This window comes from Uranotaenia lowii, chromosome 3 (genome assembly GCF_029784155.1).
Source record: "Uranotaenia lowii strain MFRU-FL chromosome 3, ASM2978415v1, whole genome shotgun sequence".
NCBI lineage: Eukaryota > Metazoa > Arthropoda > Insecta > Diptera > Culicidae > Uranotaenia > Uranotaenia lowii.
Window position 1 is genome coordinate 256,179,085 of NC_073693.1, and position 19,485 is coordinate 256,198,569.

General features: G+C 35.9%; 1 protein-coding gene across 1 annotated transcript; it reads left to right on the forward strand.

Annotated features, from left to right (window-relative positions):
* The first annotated feature begins 4,184 nt into the window (after positions 1-4,184).
* Positions 4,185-14,856, forward strand: LOC129758037 (uncharacterized). The gene is made up of 5 exons (XM_055755453.1): positions 4,185-4,375; positions 4,441-4,673; positions 13,691-13,842; positions 13,908-13,929; positions 14,736-14,856. Exons 1-5 carry the CDS (start codon positions 4,307-4,309, stop codon positions 14,737-14,739), a joined length of 480 nt encoding a protein of 159 aa, XP_055611428.1. The 5' UTR covers positions 4,185-4,306; the 3' UTR covers positions 14,740-14,856.
* Positions 14,857-19,485: the final 4,629 nt, after the last annotated feature.

Below are 19,485 nucleotides of genomic sequence, written 5' to 3' on the forward strand. Positions count from 1 at the left end.
AAGATGAATGTGGCATGTTTTAAATGTTTTAAACCAGTACTGGACTCCTATGAACGTAAAAAATGCATGCAGAAATTTATTAGACTTCTTTAAATTTGATTTAAAAATCGTTTTCGTCTCTGTTCAGAATTTGATGATTGGGGGTGTCATCAGTCTCTATTTTGACGGATTAACGAGTTTTCTTGATAATAAAGGAAACAAAACACCTTTATAATATTTACATATGCTAGTTCATCAACTAAACCTTGATTTTTAACGTTTTATTTTTAAAATATTTATAATCGAAAAAAGAACTATGATGCTGCCTACATTTAGGGGCAAACATTGTAATAATTGCTAAATAGTTTGAGCTTCAAAATACAAATGAAATTTTACCTTCACACATTCCCCTAGGCCCTCCTACTATTTCCATTTTCATTTTTTCTTCAAAGTTAACGATTTGATAAGGTTCCTATCCATTTGTCCAAAACGGGCTTACTCTTGGAAAATGTCCTTATTTTTTAAATATCAAAAATTTATCATTAAATGACTATAAAAATAGCACTATAACTGTTCATATACAAAAAAAAGTTTTTCTTTCACATGCAACAACCCGTTTGCTTCTAAATGCTTTTTGATATCATCAGGAGAGCTGTTTGTTTGCAAGCCTTGGAAAAACAGATATTTTAAGATTTTGAAATAAGATTTTTACTAACAGAAAAAAATTTCAAATACAAACCATTTTTTTTCTATTTGATACTCAATTTATAGGCTTTCAAACGTAGGAAACAGTTTTCAAAAATTCAAACGATAGACTAAGTTATTGATAACTACTTCGACTTTACATGAAATTCATGTGTTAGTTATGTAGATGGAATCAATGTTGTTACTACAAGACGCACGTAGAATCGATGGGATGCATCAAAGTTTACGTGAGAAATGCCGTAGTATTAATTTCTTAATTATTTTGCGTATGTATGTATGTATGTATGTATGTATGATTCCCCCATCGGTAGCATGGTCCAGCCTATGTCTGTGTGGCTTGGCCTTCAAATTGCTTCTCAGGCTTCCACGGCCGATGGTTCGTCGAGGGGAGACATCCAGAAATTCAGAGGCCATTAAAATCCCTATTTCTAAATTATACTGCGTGTTCATAAAATCGATGATTTTTGCACTTAAACTTTTTTGGCCCCAAACGCCACATTTGAATCATGCTTGGAAAAACATCTAGGCCAAGCGTGATTCGCAGAAACTTGCGGTTCGAACGAACGAAAAGATGGCAGTGTGGTCGCTCAGATAAACTCCCTTAAACTCAGAACGGATCTATCAATGGATTGCCTTCTCAGTTTGTTATCATTGCGTTTCGATACAACCGAAGTTTGGTTGCGAATCGTTACGGTCGATAGATAAATAGCTTGATAGATAGCGTTACGATTCGGATAAAATTCGGGGTCGTACCCTTTTGGTGAATGGATAAAAATCGTACAAAAGAAAACTTATATTTTTTTTCTCAGGAGACAATACGAAATATTCACTGACCTCAGCGGCCATTTTGTTCCACAATCTCTTCATCTCCGAGTCGTTCTACCATTCTTCTTCATCTTCGATAGGGCGGAATTGAAAGAAGTTGGGTAGGTTGATGTCCTTTTTGACAAAATCCACCCGTTGGCCCTATACCACTGAAGTACGTCCTAGCTGTAGTGGCAGCATGCCAAATCTGGCGAAAACTTTACTGGACCTTTGTGAGATCTAATGTACGAAAAAAAAACGTTTTTTAAGGCACTTCTCCTTGTACATTTCGGAGTCCATGGTCTTGTTTTTCACAAAAACCGGAGTTTTTTGTCCGCAGCGGCAAATACCTTGCCAGATCAAACACTTTCTTGCCAACTTATCGGCAAAACGAATTTGAACTTGGCGGGGACATCACCCCGACCAGTGGCTTTGTAAAATTTTTGGCCAGGAAGCCGCCCAGAATCAGATTTCACGATTTTTGAACCAGACCACGTCGGATTTTTGACGTGAGTGTCCAAATTAATTTTCGCCTCGCGGCTTCCATTACGTGTAACTTTATTGGAACAATCATTACGAAATTTTTAGCACTGATAGAAGAAACATTTCCGAACAAAGTACTGTCAAAACATTTCAGATCTGGCAATTAGGAGCGCTATGGTATAATAAACAGTGCGTCCAGATTTTGGATGATCCATGCTTTAGTTTCTCTCTTTGGCCTATTGAGTTTTCACTCATATTACAACGCCTTTAGGATATTGAACTTTTGTCATTCTGGTGCCTCAATTTTTACAAATAGTTGTTGTTTGAAAGGGCACAGAAGGAAGAACTGCCTCATATGGGGGGTTTTGGTGACAAAATTTTTGCCATTTTTGCCCATTGTCCATTGCCCATTTTTGCTTGAAAAATGCATACTACACAGAATAGTGAAAAAAATGGTACTATCTCATAATTAGGGTTTCAGTTCTTTTATATTAATAGTTTCATTTCAATTCATTACTATCGAAAATAAGCCCTAAAAGTGATAAGTTTTTCTTAATTAAATAAAACGAATGAGGTATTTTGAAGGATTTATTTAAAAAAAAACTTGTTTGGGGCTCAAATCTGTTTGTGTTTTGTTTAAGGAAATTTTGAATTTCAATTCCGAATCTGAATTCTGCATTTTGAACCTGAAGAAAAATTTTGAATTCCTATCCTGACAGAAAATTCCGAATGGTGAAACTCTGATATCTAATTTCTGGATCACCATTATGGAACTTTTTAAAGTTTCAATTCGGCATAAGAATAAACAATAAAAATTTCAAATCTAAATTTTAGAAATGGTTTGTTATTTTAAATTTTTTTAATATTCCGGAATGAATGGTTTCAAACATGTAAAATGAATCTTATTTTAATTTTAAATGCGAAACCAAGATTTGGATCAAGATTTTGTCCAATAATGAATCAAACTGAAAATCAAAAATTATAAACATGATTCAGACTCCACAATCCGGTCACAGGCAACAAATTAAGATTTATGAAAAAAAAAATTGGTACCAGAGCATCGGAAATTATTCAAACCTTAGCTCAACAGATATTTTTCCGCACTTATCCAGGCAGGAAAAATCGGGACTATTTTATCTAAAAACCTTGCAGAATTAGGGCATTCGATTTCAAAGTTTACAACCCAAAATCTTGGCAATATCCATGCAAGTTTAGGAATTCTTTAATTTAAATCAAGGAAAAAAACTCGATAGTTTGTTTACATCGAACACACCAAGCCGGTTTATTTGGATAAACTTTGTTAAAAATAATAGTTTTGAAGGAAAAATTCAAAATTCTTATCAAGCAATTTAAATTTTTCTTCAAATTTGCAAATAAGTTAAAACATTCGGGCAAAATCCGGGCCATCAGGCAACCTTAGTGAGTCTATTCTTTTTTAAAATTCAAAATTGTAGACTAAGGACTGTACCCAAAATTCATGCACCAACTTATTATGTGAAAAACTTCTGATAGCGTTTTTCGAGTACAGTCTTAAAGTTTCTATCAACAACTGAGAAAATTTCAAAAATCTATAGTAGAATTATGGACCTGGGACAAGATTTCGAGGTTTTGGTCTTAGATCTGAGTCGAGATTGTAACTCTTGGTCTTGATTAACTTAAATCGTTCATCGAAATTAAATTATGAATTTAATTTTTTTTTTTAATTACGAGTTTAGAGAAGAACATGCTTAACCTTTTTAGGACCCTCATGGGGAGGTTTAACCCCCAAAACACCCCCATTCCTACGGCTATGCTAACACCTGATTTCCTTCCATTAATTCTACTGATTTGTGAGCCTTATTCGACATTGTGTTTTAAAGTTATCCGATAAAACCTTTTCTATATTGTTATTTATGCTAAACAACATACATGTGCCAAATGTTTGCAAAAATTAGCCAACAACACTTACATTTACATATATCTTCGTAGTTACATCATACATTGATAACACCATAATAAATACTTTTTGCGCCAAGTTCAAGAATGAAGAAATACCCGAGCGTATCGAAAGCAGCGCTCGCTGCTGATTTGGATTACAATTACAAAACAAAGCTGCAAAAGTGCCAATTCCGACAAAAAGGTATACGTAGTTACCTATTACGTCGCCGCCGGCCGCCATGTAACTTAGGCGCTGATTCTACGTGACATTCAGTCGATGTTAATTAATGTCTACGAGTGGCGTCCCCTCCACATTGCGTGACCCGTTAGCCAAATAATGACCAAATAAGTTAATAAAACTGCTCATCTTTGCTTAAGAAGTGCGTTTTTGGTGTGTGTTCTTTTATATTTGGAAATCATGCGGAATCTGATTCTGGCCGTTTGTGCAACGTGGCTGGTGCTGGTTATTTGCCAATCGGAGGCGAAGGTAAATTTTGATTCAAGAGTATGATCGAATTTGGAAACGGTGTTTAATATGTTATGAAACGACAGCCCCAAGGATGCTCCAGATGTGCAGAATCTTACGAGAAGGATGGAGACAAGTGTTGTGACGATTGTGAGCCCTGTAGGTCCAGCTTCAATATGGAACAACCACCGGATGGTGATTGCAAGAAGCCAAAAAACTACCAGTTTGCTGTCCAACATATCAAAACCCACTGCAAGGAAGAGCATCGGGGATCCTTGGATGCCGACTTCGAAGGACCTCCAGAGCAGCCATGCAAAAAGTAAGTAACAGTCGTATTGGGCTGGTAAACTCAAAGTAGGGACAGGGCTACAATGAGCTACAGTATTTAGACGGGTTTCCTTTTCTTCTACGCCTATTAAAGGGTGATACGGTCAAAATTTGGCCAGGGGAAAACGCGTGTAAATCGGTGGAATCGTTTATTCAAAAAATCAAATTAAATTTCTTTTTCAAGTTTAATTAGTATGGGAGAGTGGGGAATCATGGGCCACTTTTTTTCGTTGTTCCATAACTTCTTCATTATAAAAGATAAAATGAAAATAAAAAATGGTTTGGTTTTCTACATTTTCAGGTATCATAAGGTATTTTATTAAAATTTTTAATAAGTTATTTTCCCCAAATTCTGAATGTTTGAAAAAAAAAGTAATATTTTTTGGATTTTGAAATATGGTGGGGAATCGTGGGCCACCAAATCCAAATTGACCAAATATCATGCAAAGTTTATGAGTGATTTCCTTATTCATTTCCTTATTCATTTCGTTATTTTAAAGCAATTTCAGATGATGAAATAAAAAAGAGAGCTGTGTATGATCGCATAGATTCCAAAACCTGGCTGCGAACGTTTTGGCAAAATTTCTTATATAAGATGGACAAAATATTTTTCATAACTCTTCATTTGGCATAAGAAAACTTTACATATAGGTAAAACGTATTTTAAGTTCTGAATGTGTATGAAAACATAAAAATATAGGTGATTCAAGATGTGTGGCCTACGATTCCCCACAAGCTATGATTTGCAAATTGGTTGCGTTTGTGTGACTTATTGATGTTTCATCAAAAATTCCTTTTCCACGTGAAAGATCATGACAAAACTAAGATCATAAGCCTATGAGCATATTTTTGTTATGCACTTTAGGTTCCCCATGGATGAAATTAACGGGTATATTTTTAATTATGAAAGTAAATTTTTCTAACTTTTTAAAGCTTGATAAATAAAAGAAGCATTTGATGCGTATTTCAGTCCACAACACATAGGAATATATGCTCACGCAAAGCGACGACGATGCCAGTTGGTTTGAGATTTTTATCTCAACACACATCTGAGATATTAAAAGTGGCCCACGTTTCCCCATGGCCCACGATACCCCACTCTCCCCTATAAAATTCAGGAAAAATATTCAGTTAGGCTTGTACAGCCACCTTGTCCACCTTCTTCGCCGAAGAAAGCCAGTTTGCCTTGAACTGCTGCTCGTCCTTAGCAGTTTTTTTGTTCTTCTTTAGGTTCCGCTTGACAATAGCCCAGTATTTCTCAATTGGGCGGAGCTCTGGCGTGTTGGGAGGGTTCTTGTCCTTGGGAACCACCTGCACGTTGTTGGCGGCGTACCACTCCATGGCCTGTTTACCGTAATGGCAAGATGCCAAATCCGGTCAAAACAGTACGGAACAACCGTGTTTCTTCAGGAAAGGGCAGCAGACGTTTATTCAAACACTCTTTCACGTAAATTTCTTGGTTGACAGTCCCGGAAGCTATGAAAATACTGCTTTTAAAGCCACAGGTACAGATGGCTTGCCAAACCAGATATTTCTTCGCGAACTTTGACAGTTTCATGTGCTTGAAAATATCTGCTAGGGGAGGAGCGGGCTATATGCGCCTATTAAGCAGAACACTGATTTAATCAAATATCACATCGAATATGTGTACAAAAACTATATACACGTGTGCAGGCATCTGTTTTCTATATAATGGAGTAATTTTTATGATAAAATTTTCTTCTGTTTCCAAGAAAACGATTTTATTGTAAGTGTTGTCTAAAATGCCGAACCTCAAAAAGTGCGGGCTAAATGCGCCTATTTATGTTTTGAGCAAAATTTCTGTTTTTTGGGCAACATTTCCGTATAATTTCATTGAAACTGCTAGAAAGTAATAATTTCCGTACGACAAAGCTGAAGTTTTATAAAAATCTTTGTATATTATAATTTTATGGAATAAAACAAAAGTTAGGGTTGCCATACTATGGAGGCAGTTCATCCATGAGGAAAACTTTATCAAATCTGTTTTTAGATCTTCAATTCTCTCTTAAGATGTTATTCAGAGCTTAGATTGGAAGGTTCAGTGATAAAAATCATCTATTTATTCTATTTAACCTGTTATTTTAGGATGGAGGCGTTTTACAAACATGATGGGGGCATACAAAAACACTCTATTATTCCACTATATAATCATTATTAAACGTCCACAAAAGCTTAAATATGTTGAATTTCTTAAGCTCATTTGAGTAAGAAACAAAAACCATCCTAGTTTTTGTTTTAAACTTCTTTACGTATAATTTTTAAAAGTCGAAATATTACATCAAAATGTATCAAAACTTTGTATGATTTTTTAAATTTTTTTAAGTTTGTAAATTCATGAAATTCTTTCTTGCCTTATGTTCTAAGCGTATCACCCTCAAAATGCATTGGTCAGATAAGATGTCTAGTCAGCCATTTCATCAAACAGTCGTAGGGTCATTTAACCCGATAGGCCCATTTAGGAAACCTTTCCCCTACCTTTCCCCTTTCTTTTGCCGTATAAAACTCCTGTCCCGGAAGCTGCTTGTAATCGGCTTTGACGTAGGTTTCGTCGTCCATTACGCAGTCAAACTTCGTCATCATCGTCGTGTACAGCCTCCGGAATCGCGCTTTGGCCTTCGTATTTTGTTTATCATCACTACCTTCTTGTGAGTCGATAGTCCGGCTCGTTTTTTGGCTCGATGCACGGTTGTAGACGATACACCCAGCTTATTTGCTATCTCGGAGAGAGAGGTTAGGGTTTCGCTTGAAACTACCGGCAACTCTCTTTGTCGTCTCAGCGGCTTCCAGTTTTCGATTTCCCGCCGATCCAGACTTCCTGGCTGTCAACAAACTTTCCCCAAACACTTTAATTACATTTGTAACGGTTGATTTGGCAACTTTTAGCAATTTTGCCAGCTTTGCGTGCGAGTAGCTCGGATTTTCGCGATGCGCGAGCAAAATTTTGATACGGTGCTCTTCTTCTTTGGACGGGATTTTGACAACTGAAGAGTGAATTCCAAAATCAAAATCCGCGATTTCGAAGCTAATTTTTGACAGATCGTGTGTGTGCAAGAAAATGTAAACAAATGGGTGGAAATACTAGCCTGTAATAAATTATGATTTTCTCTGATTTGGTAAGGATTTTCAAAAAATTGTGAAAACATGCTTAAAGTAAAAGCTTCAGAGATTATTGTGAGCTATAGGAGAAATTCTGTATATGCCGTGATGCATCGTAAATCGACGACAAAAAATGTGTTTTTTTTACTATTCCAAAAACCTCTCGGAGTATTTCACATATTTTTGAATGAAAAATTAAGCCAAGTGCACATTTTCAATTGCAATTTGTTAAAAGAGAAGTCAATTAACATTTCTTCAAAATTTGGAAAATCCCCAACAATTGATAAGCTAGAAATTTCTATTCAAAAATCCATAGATTTTTGCTATTTTCTACTAAGTTTTCTTCTGCAGCTGCATACAATCAGGCGTAATAATTTGAGAGCTGGAGGGTGGATTTTGATATTTGATGGTGGTTTAAGTGAATAAAAACAAGATTCTCGAATTACTACACAATTTTAGATTACTTTTATGCTATTCAATTGACATCGTTCAAATGGTTAATGTTCTGTCGTTTTATCGGACCTTATGGCCTGATATTTTTTTGGCGAAACTTATTGAACATTTAATTAATGCAACCACAAGCCGTAAAGAATTTCAATTAAGAATTTAACATTTTATACTGTCTTAAGCTGAACTTCATACATTTTTATATCTAACTTATTTATGAAATGTTATGTCTAAACTTAATCCAACAGTTAGTTGATAGTAACAACGAACAAATCGTCCATGCATACATACCAGCCAAAATGACATGAAGTTCAATATAAAGATATAATGTAAAAATATAGATTACAAATTTGAAAAATAGAAAATCTTGAAAATAGGCGCAAACAATTATTTTACATGTTGGTTTTTTCTCACCGACTGACTAGTTTAAAATGGATCAATCACATAAAATTGACTCTTCAACCGGGCAAAAATAAACTTAAATCTTCAAAGAAGTGTTTTTTTTATAATCATTTGGATTTATGAAAATTTTACTCAAAAGATTATAAAGTCTTCTATAGTTTATCGTTTACCCAGAATGTTGCTCACGCACCATCGTACTACTCCAGATGGCAGCAGCGCAGCTTCGAAACAGCGAATAGGAGCAACATTCTACACACACACACCTTCAACATGAGGGGTGTTCAGGTTTTTTAAATGCAAAATTGAAAGAAATACGTCAAGTTGATATTGACCAAATTTTGACCGTATCACCCTTTATGCCTCTATGGGGTACTGAATTTTCTCAACATCGTGACTGTTTCCAATTCTTCAAATTGGAATTGCAATAGCATTTTTCAACGTTTCTATCTACATTTTTACCAATTTCGAAATTTTATTTATAAGTGGACTAGCTGACCTGGTGTGCTTTGGAAACTGCTTAGAAAAAATAAGTTTGTTTAAATTTTTTTATCTAAAAGACTTTCATTTCAATTAAATTTCTACATAATTCGAAAGCGAACTTTTTTCATTACGTGAATCTCAATGTAACTCGATTCGGAATTCTTTTCTGAAAAATCTTGATTAAGAATTTGTTTTTAAATTAATCTCTCTCATTCAAAATGAACCTTTGTTATAGGGATATTTTTATTACCTGACAATTTGCGCTGGGGGTCTTCAGATCTTCCCCAAAATTGAAAATTGGGGTAATTTTTACGACTTAAAAACACATGTAAATAAAATAAAACCATATTTCAAAGCTACATAACTTTATTATTTTTCATCAGAAAACATGAAATAGCACATCAAAATACATCGAAATTTTACCAGCTTTTCAAAAAAAATATTTAAAACTTTTTTAGTAATAACCTTAAACATGAAAAATTGTGAATAAGCTTTAAATGGTGTCTAAAAGTACCGTCTGCATCACTGAATATTCTGCAAATAATACCATTGTATAGCCCAATGATTATGATGCAACTTTCATCTGAAGACACCAAAGTGGGCCAATAACTCTTTTAAGAGTTATAAAAGAAATAATGACAATAATTTTTTTTTTGCATCGAAAACAATCAATGGTCGAACAACTGCACTCACATAAGAAGGTAGCTCGCGCTTCTAATAACATGCTAACAAAAGTACTTATCAGAGCAGGTAAAAAACACTATTTTCGTGCTTTGTATAGTATTTGTAGCAAAACTGATTTCAAGTTTCAACCAATAATCTAAATATCATATTGTTAATGTAATGGGAATGTTGCTTTTACAGCCTAAATATATACTGTATCCATTAACTTTTCGATCGAAGATCATTGTAAAGCAGGGTGAGCAAACCGCGGCCCTCGAGACATGTTTGTGCGGGCCGCGAAGCTTATCTCACTTAAAATATATTTCACGATTTTTTTTCTAGATTGTTATTTATCTTAAAATAGCAGTCTTTACTAAAAAAAAAGATTCATCAATAACTTGATATACACGTCACTTGTTTGCAGTTGCATTTGTCTCATAATCATCCAGATTATTGACATTTTTTTAGGATTTTAATTTTTTATTGAGTTTTTTTAAAGGAATATATGCAATATTATATATTGGAAAAACGTAATATAGGAGTTAAATAGTTAAGTTATTATTTTTAGTTTCAAGTAAAGTTAAAATTGTATGATTAAGTGTAATATTTTTATTCTTAATTAATGATGGAAATGAGGAAAGTTTTATATTAAAGACTGGGAGAACGATTATAAATTTTTTGTCGACATAACTCAGCGACAAATTCTTATTTCTCGACAAATATAATATCTTTAATCCTGTTGTTCAACCCGAAATGATTGTAACGAATACACAGGGGAACAGAATTTTTGGTGCTTATGTTTCAATAACTGATTTTGTGAGATTTTGGTGTCCTGAATTCAAAACAATTTACAGATTTCGTCTATCACTTCTAGTGTCTTTGATATGACGTGTGAAAATTTTCAAATTGATCAGTTTTTAAATCGATCTTTCATAACTGATAAACCACGAATTCTACATAAAAAAACAAATGCTGATTTTCAATCACTTGCCAAAATATTCTTGTTTCAAAGATACAACGCTTTCAAAAATTGAATTCTACAATTTATAGAAATTCAAAATAAAATATCAATTACAACTTTTTCTGACATCATTAAAGACAATTATTGAAAATTGGATGATAAACATTTGAATTTTTTCAACTACTTTGTTGAAGACTGCAGAATGATTTGACTCACGGTTTTAAAAATATAAAAGATGATTAAATTAAGTTTAACTTTTCTATAATTTTTTTAATAATTTCCATTTTTGCAGGTTTGCATGCAAAATAATAGAAAGAAAACTTCCCTAACCTTTTTCTCAGAACCCAAAATAACTTGTTGTCTTGTGTTTTGTGTGATGCTATTTTCAAAAATTTCATAGCAAATCATGCCAAACATTGATTAAATTTAGTGATTTTACTTCTAAATTAGCAATCCAGATTACAAAAGTTTGAAGATTTCCTTTGATCCAAAAACTTTCAAATGTCCCAATGCCGATTTCTTGCTCGTCCACGCTTCCTCAGGAGTCATCAATTCCAGTTGACTCGCAGAACTTCGGTTGACCAAGTATGCCGCGGTTGACACGGCCTCCGCCCAAAAACGTTTGTCCAACCCGGCATCGTTCATCATTGTCCTGGCCTTCTCGACGAGTGTTCGGATCATCCGTTCGGAAACTCCATTTTGCTCTGGAGTATACGGACAGGATGTTTGATGGATGATACCTTCTTTGTTCAGCAATCGTTTTATCGCCTCGTTGACATATTCGGTCCCATTATCCGTTCGCAAAATCTTCAGGGCTCGTCCCGTTTGTCGCTCAACCATCGATTTGAATTTCTTTAAAACGTTGACCACCTCAGCCTTCGATTTCAGGAAATAGACAAATACTTTCCGCTCGAAGAAAAACTTTCGCGCGCATGCTTGCCTTTTGCGCACTCCACACAGTCGAAATGGTTTTGCTTGAAATGAAAACCGCTCACCATGCCTTCGAACTTCCGCATACCATTCTGGTTCAGATGACCAAGCCGTCGGTGCCAGATGCTTGCTTCAGTTGTTAAAAACGACATCTCACCACCATGCTTGCGATTCAATTTGTACAGACCGTCGACTTCAGTACCAGATGCAATAATTTCGCCGTCGTCGTCTTCCACCTTGCAGCCACTTGCGTTGAATGTAACGGTAAGCCCTTTCTTGCAAATCTTGCCGATTGAAAGAAGATTGGTTGCCAAATCTGGAACAAGCACCACATCTCGAATTTCGATTGGTCCTTCTGCTAGTTCGAGATTCACCAACTCTTTTGCGACTGACATCATGCCCAGCTAACATGAAATCGTAATAGAAATGATAATCCAAATCGAATATTAAAACATTTTCAATAACTATCGTAAACACGTTGGTATTGAGTGATTTTCTATTATTCATTTACGACAAGCTTTGCCCAAAAAAAATTGAATCGGATAGCAGTTTAGTCAATTCGTAAATATGTCTCCAAAAAGTTGAGAATATGCTAATCCGACATTTACGATTTGAGTGAACTGATTTACGATAAATGGGCGGTCCTTCAATTGACACTCTCTCCGGTCTCTTCCTTTGACCGGTTCGTAAAAAGAGAGAGATCTATATCCTGTAACATATCAACTGATGAGTTAGCATCGTGGTAAGATACCGGACTGCGAACTCGGAGGACTGGAGTTCAAATCTCGGTGGAGGAAATTTTTTTTGTTTATTTTGCTTTTTGTTGGAAAATCGAATCGTTGAAATCTTGTCATTGTAGATATATCGCCTCCACTTTTGTAGCTATATGCTATTTTGGTAAGTTTAATACAATCTTTTTAACTGGTATATTTGTTTGAATAATTATGTTGTCTCTGCGTTATGCCTTCATAAATGTTTGCTGGGTGCCTTGGTTGTTGGCCGTGTCCACCGATTGCTCGTACGTCTCCAACCTCTTGAAGTTCGCTGTGCTCCTCGTCATGTGACAACTTGCTGCCGAATCGAAAAACCGCGAAATGGCCAAGACCTCCGCAAGAAAAACACCGTTTTTCTTTCTTGAATCCAACGCCGCTCTTCGGTCGCCTTTGCTACTGCTTCGTGAAAAGCGCTTCTTCGGTTTGAGCGCCATCTATCGGCCACCTGACATCCTGGAGAACCTTCGCCTTGATAACGTCCGCCGTAAGTTCGATCCCAGATGCTTGGAGTCCCATAATCATCGGATTGTAATATGATGGGAGCCCCTTGAGTAGCAACGACCCTAGCCATTGGTCGTTCACCTCAAATCCGATCTCGCTCAGATTATTTGCCGTTGTCACCAATTCGTCCACGTAGTCTTCAACGGAACCATGCTGCTCCAGCTTCACCGATGTCAAACGATCCAGTAAGCCACACCTTCGAAGACGACCGTTATCTTGAAACGCCCTCTGGAGTCGTTCCCATGCGTCCCTCGCGCCGTTTGCCTTCTGCACGATGCTGTAGTTGTTTTTTGTCACTCCCCCTCCCACCATCCCGAGATTTTTCAATACCAGGTGTCAAAAGAAGGATTTCAAATTTGTTCTGGCCTTATTTTGTATGGTTGAATAAGCGTCTATAGTTGCTCGAAACCAGGAGAATTTAAAAATAACAAATCTTTTAAAAACATATCCATTAACCACCTATCCTTTTGAACTTGGATTTAACTATAATAAACATAAAAAAAATGTGATCAAGCCAATAAAAAATAATAGCCATTTTTTTTAATTTATTATACTTGATGTTTTGTCAACCGCAAAATATAGAAAAATATTTGCCAAACCCTTGACATGAACATTTGTAAAAAGAATCTCATAATTATTTAATTTGTTTAAATTTGAAGGCTTAAGATGCATTCTAAGAACAATTTACCCATCATCAACAAATCATCATCACTTAATTTTTCTTCTTCGTTTCAGATACTACAACAATTACTTCAAAATACAAAAGCCTCATTCGCCACCGTGCCCGGATGAGATGGATTATCATGACTTTGAAATTGCTGCCCCGGTCGTCCCAAAACGATGCAAATCTTTGAAGCTAACAGCTAAAATTGACCACCATCCGAGACGTTCGTTCAATTCTGATAACGCAATAATCACAACATCGCAACTAATCAAATTTCCCCAATTACAGATTGCGCCTGTGAACATTGCACGTATGTAAAGTATCCAAATACAACAGTTTCTAGGAACAGTATCAGTGAAAATTGTAAATCAAACATTCGAATGAAGCGTTCAACAAAACAGAACGTTCACCAAAGAAAATTACCCAGAAATCTTGGTTCAAAACAAAATCTTCTGAAACGATCCATGATTAATGAGAACGTTTTCCAAAAAGAAGGGTACATTTGTCGTTGCGTTCCGGAGAGTGAAAGAAATAAATTGTTTTGCACACCAAATGAAGACTCGGAACCTGTAGCACAAAATTTTACTCAAACAAATTCAAACTATACCCTTGATGTAGATCCTATGTACGTGGGTTCAGCGTTGCCACCTTCATACGAAGAAATTCAAGAACAACTGCAAAAAGCTACAGTTACGGGTGAAACTGAAACAATACCCGAAATGATTAAGAATTTCATTGGCATATATTATGACATTTACAAAGATAATCGAGAGCCTAAAAATTATCCATTGTTAATAAAATATGGTACCAAAAAACCGAAAATTGACGAATATGGGCTACGTACGTTCGAAATTGAACCAATTGATGGGTTTTATGAACCATCTGCGTTGAACAGCTTTGCTAGCTTTTCAAATAAGCTTATTGGTCAATTTATTGATATTTCACGGGGTCAACCTTTCGCCAACAAACGCGTCGCGTCCAGCAATAGAAATTCTATAATCAAACATTTTCCATTCAAACGCAATCAGAAACGTCAATGCAGCATTCGAGAATCACCCGACGAAGCATGGTCTGATGAGTAAGTTTCAGTAATCTAGTTTATTTTATTTATTTTAGTTAAGCCAACCTGACTTCGGTGCAGAACGAACGACTCGGACAAAGAGACTGACGACCATCGAGAGACTGAATCGGTTATGTTTGACTGGATGAGAAATCAACAGAATTATTTTGTCAACCTCAACACGACGCATTTATGTTTATTTTTAAGACTATTTAAAGGACCGCAATTTCTCCAGAAAGAAATTTACTGTGGTTTAGTCAAATGACATAAAACTATTTTAATTAAATGTTTGTTGAATCGAGTAGAATCTCATTTATTTTCTATTTGTTAGTAGATTTTACTCCGGAACAATATCAATAAAGATGCTGTCGCAACAAAAATCTATACGGTTATTAATTTATTTACCCCATTGCATATATCACATAACAGAGACAAAATCATGCTGCATACTAATCTTACAGCTATTTCATGAACACACTAAGATTGCAATTTATCCGCTCGGGACCGTGCTCCTCTGAACTACACGAGAACAGCTCAAAATGCCACTTAAACTGGCAAAAAATCAAAGAGTTTCCTGGGGTACGGGGAGATAGCTAACTGAATCTCGTAGCACTCCATTTTTTCTAAAATTGAAGGAACTCTTTTTCGAATACTCGGAATTTGATCTAATTTAGAGCAGCGATTTCCTGTAATATTGGTAGGCTGGCAAATAACTATCATGTGTTTGTTTTGGATCATTAATTCGCAGTATCAATTTCTCCCGGGTATTTTAACCCTCATCCGCATTAGATTTCATTACCCTAATCAGCACTTGTGGTGTCAATTTGACACCACAAGCTCAAATCGTTATAACTTTTGGCGTGGTGAACCGATTTAAACAAAACTTACATCAATAGAAACCTTGTAATGTCAGTTAAATATGTTTAGAACATTATATACAGCTAAAGTTACAAGTTTTCTCGTTATTCAGCATGAAAGAAAAAAAATCCGAAAAAACATGCCTCACGAAAACTGCTGTAGTTCATATATTACACGTCCAAAAAAATATTTGCCTTATGTATATGAAAGCTGAAGTTAATGCCTACATCATGAAGACAAGAAATATTTTTTAAAATTTTTTTTAATGAAATGGTCACAAAAAGTTCAAAAAAGTGGTCTCAAAAACCTAACTTTCATTCGATTGCTAGTAAATACTGTTTGAGCGATGGTAGAGTTTTAGAAAAAAATATGACTACAATCTTTAATAAAATTCCACCATTTTGCTGTACTTAGATTTTTGATGCAACAAAAATTGAAATTATTGGAATTTTTCAAAGATCACTACTTTGCGCAATTTTTTTACAAATTGAAATTTCATCTGTTTTTGTGGTCCACCGTCAGGTTGTACCCGGATTTTCAGTGCTTTTACTTTGTTTGGACCAATCAAAAGTATATTCATTGGAAAGCTAGTTAAATCTAAATTCTAGTGAGGTGCAACAAATCACGCTGTGAGATTTCACAAAAATATGAAAATTATAAAAGTAAAATCATACCTGAATTTCTGGAACTACAAGCACCGCGTCCAGCAAAACGTGTTTGTTTGCTCTTCGAGTAGGTACGGTGGGTGGTGATTTGGGAAGAGAGCCAAGCCGAGAGCCGAAATAAGGCCGAAATCCAACCAAGAAACGTACGACACGCATCATTATTTCGTCTGTCGGTTTCGCTCTCTGCCCAAATCACCACCCACCGTACCTACTCGGAGAGCAAACAAACACGTTTTGCTGGACGCGGTGCTTGTAGTTCTAGAAATTCAGGAATGATTTTACGTTTATAATTTTCATATTTTTGTGAAATCTCACAGCGTGATTTGTTGCACCTCACTAGAATGAAGATTAAATTAGCTTTCCAATGAATATACTTTTGATTGGTTCAAACAAAGTAAAAGCACTAAAAATCCGGGTACAACCTGACGGTGGACCACAAAAACAGATGAAATTTCAATTTGTAAAAAAATGCGCAAAGTAGTGAAATTTGAAAAATTCCAGTAAATTCAATTTTTGTTGCATCGAAAATCTAAAGACAGCAAAATGTTGGAATTTTAATAGATTTTGTAGTCATATTTTTTTCAAAACTCTACCACCGCTCAAACAGTATTTACTAGCAATCGAATGAAAAGTAGGTTTTTTAGACCACTTTTTTGAACTTTTTGTGACCATTTCATTAAAAAAATTTAAAAAAAATATTTCTTGTTTTCATGATGTAGGCATTAACTTCAGCTTTCATATGCATAAGGCAAATATTTTTTTGGACCTGTAACATATGAACTACAGCAGTTTTCGTGAGGCATGTTTTTTCGGATTTTTTTTCTTTCATGCTGAATAACAAGAAAACTTGTAACTTTAGCTGTATATAATGTTCTAAACATATTTAACTGACATTACAAGGTTTCTATTGATATAAGTTTTATATGAAGTTCATAATAATTCAAACGACTTAAATAGATTTTACTTTTGTGGTGTCAAAATGACACCAAAAGTCGGAAAAGGGAGTTTTTTTGTCCAGGCTTCCAGGGTTCGTCCATAAAAAAAAGTAAAGATGCAATATTGAAGAACTTTTGAATTCATTTAGGGTCCCCGAAGAAATTTTTGTATTTTGAAGCTTCTGAAAAAAGTTACAAGCCTTCAAACTTGCAATGGTGTCAAAATGACACCCTAATGCGGATGAGGGTTAAAGGATGTTCGGATCAAAAAGTGGTAAAACTAAAATGCGCGAAAATCGATTATTAATTTGTTGAAAAAATCAAAGTATATTTCTTTTTGAAGATCAATCTATAAAAAAGACGGAAAAAATACTCAGTTGAAATTCCGGTCGACCTATTCCAAATTAGCGAGCCTTTCGTTCGACACCTGCCATCAGATTTGTACAGTCATCTTATCCACTTTCTTCGGCGCATAACGCCAGTTTGCTTTGAACTGCTTCTCGCTGCTTACAGTTTTTCGGGTCTTCAAACGGTTTTGCTTAACTATCGTCCGATACTTTTCGATTGGGAGAAGTTCTGGAGGGTTTTTATCTTTGGGCACAACCAGAATTTTGTTAGCAGCATACCACTCCATGGCCTTTTTTCATAATGCCAGAATGCCAAATGCCATATCCAGCCAAAACAGCACAGACAAGTCGTGTTTCTTCGGGAAAGGCAGCAAACGGTTTTGAAGACACTCTTTTACGTAAATTTCCTAGTTGACGGTCCCGGCTGAAACGAAAATGTCGTTTTACAAGCTTCAGAATCTGAAGTTCAGATACAGATAGCATCCCGAATGAGATACTTCTTGGCAAACTTTGATAGTATAACATGCTTGAAATTGTCTGCCACGTTTCCCCTTCCGGTTGCTGAATAAAACTCTTGTCCTGAAAGCTGTCTGAAGGCTGCCTTGGCGTGGGTTTCGTCGTTCATTACCACTCAATCAAACTTTGTCAACTTTTTCCCGGATTTCGATTTCCCCCAGATCCCGGCTTCCTATTTGTCGAAATATGTTCCCCGAAGACTTTTATTACGTTGGTGACGGTTGATTTAGCCACATTTAATGATTTTGCTATTTCTGCGGGCGTGTAGTTTGGATTTTCACGACGCATGTACTAAATTCTGATTCTTCGTAGCTCCTCTTGCTTGGACGCCATTTTGAAAACTACAGACCTAATGTCGAAAACCAAATAGAAGCATCATTCTACACACCCACCTACAAAATACAGCAAACTTCCAGCAAATCACAGGATATGTCCGTTTTGAAACAACAAGTTAATTTGAAGAGAAAATATCGTTGCTGTAAAAAGTTATCGAAGTGCAAAGTTGAAGACGCGCCTGGGTGTACGATCAATTTTGAGACTGATTGTATATCAAGGCAGACGTCACGCTGATTCCTGAAAACCTTTATGTGACGGATAAGAATAAGTTTGATGTTACTGAGGACTGAGGACCTCAGAACAAAAATGGTTTCGAAACTCGCCAAGATTTTTTTGAATTGCTAAGCGTCTTTGTCTTCTAAGACAACGGTCATGAGATTGAATCCCGGTCGTTAAAAATTTGACAAACATACTTCAATGAAGTTTGGCTGTTTTAGCATTAGTGAAATGCAAGACGGGTATATCTCGTAATTGTACGCTTGAATGATGCAGTACATGCGTGTTCTTTTCAAGGGAACTTAGATTGCACTTAGAAACCTATTTAGATAAGTAAGTGTGTACTCGCAGTGCTACCGGTGAACCGCAGCAACTTCAACCAATAGTGCAATGGCGTAATACCAAAAAAGATCAAATAAATGGTCGCAGAGGACTCTCTACCCAACAGGAAAATAATTATGAATGAGCAATTGTATCTCAAAGAGTGCTTTCAGAAGCGGCCCTTCGCTTTCCTCAAGGCTGACTATGGTCTGACGCTCTTCTGGCCAGATTTGGGATCCTGCCACTACTCCAAGAAGAGGGTAGAGTGTAAATTACACGGCGAACGGAGTCGATTTTGTGCCGGAAAAGCTGAACTTCCCGACTCTCCGGAGCTGTACACAATCGAAAAGTACTGAACCATTAGGCAGGAACACCTTATAAATCAACCTAAAGTTGTGAAAAATGTCGAAGAAATAAAGAGGGGCATGGGTTAACACTACCTGGAGATTCTGTGGCAATCGTATGAAAACTCGAATTTCGAGATTGAATTTTGCGGAATCTGTCGCTAGCCGGAGACTATAAAGACGCTCATTTAGAATTGTTGGTGAGTACACGCTCGGTGCTCCCTTCATCAGTAAAAAAGCGCCTAATCCACTAATCAACTAGAAGCGT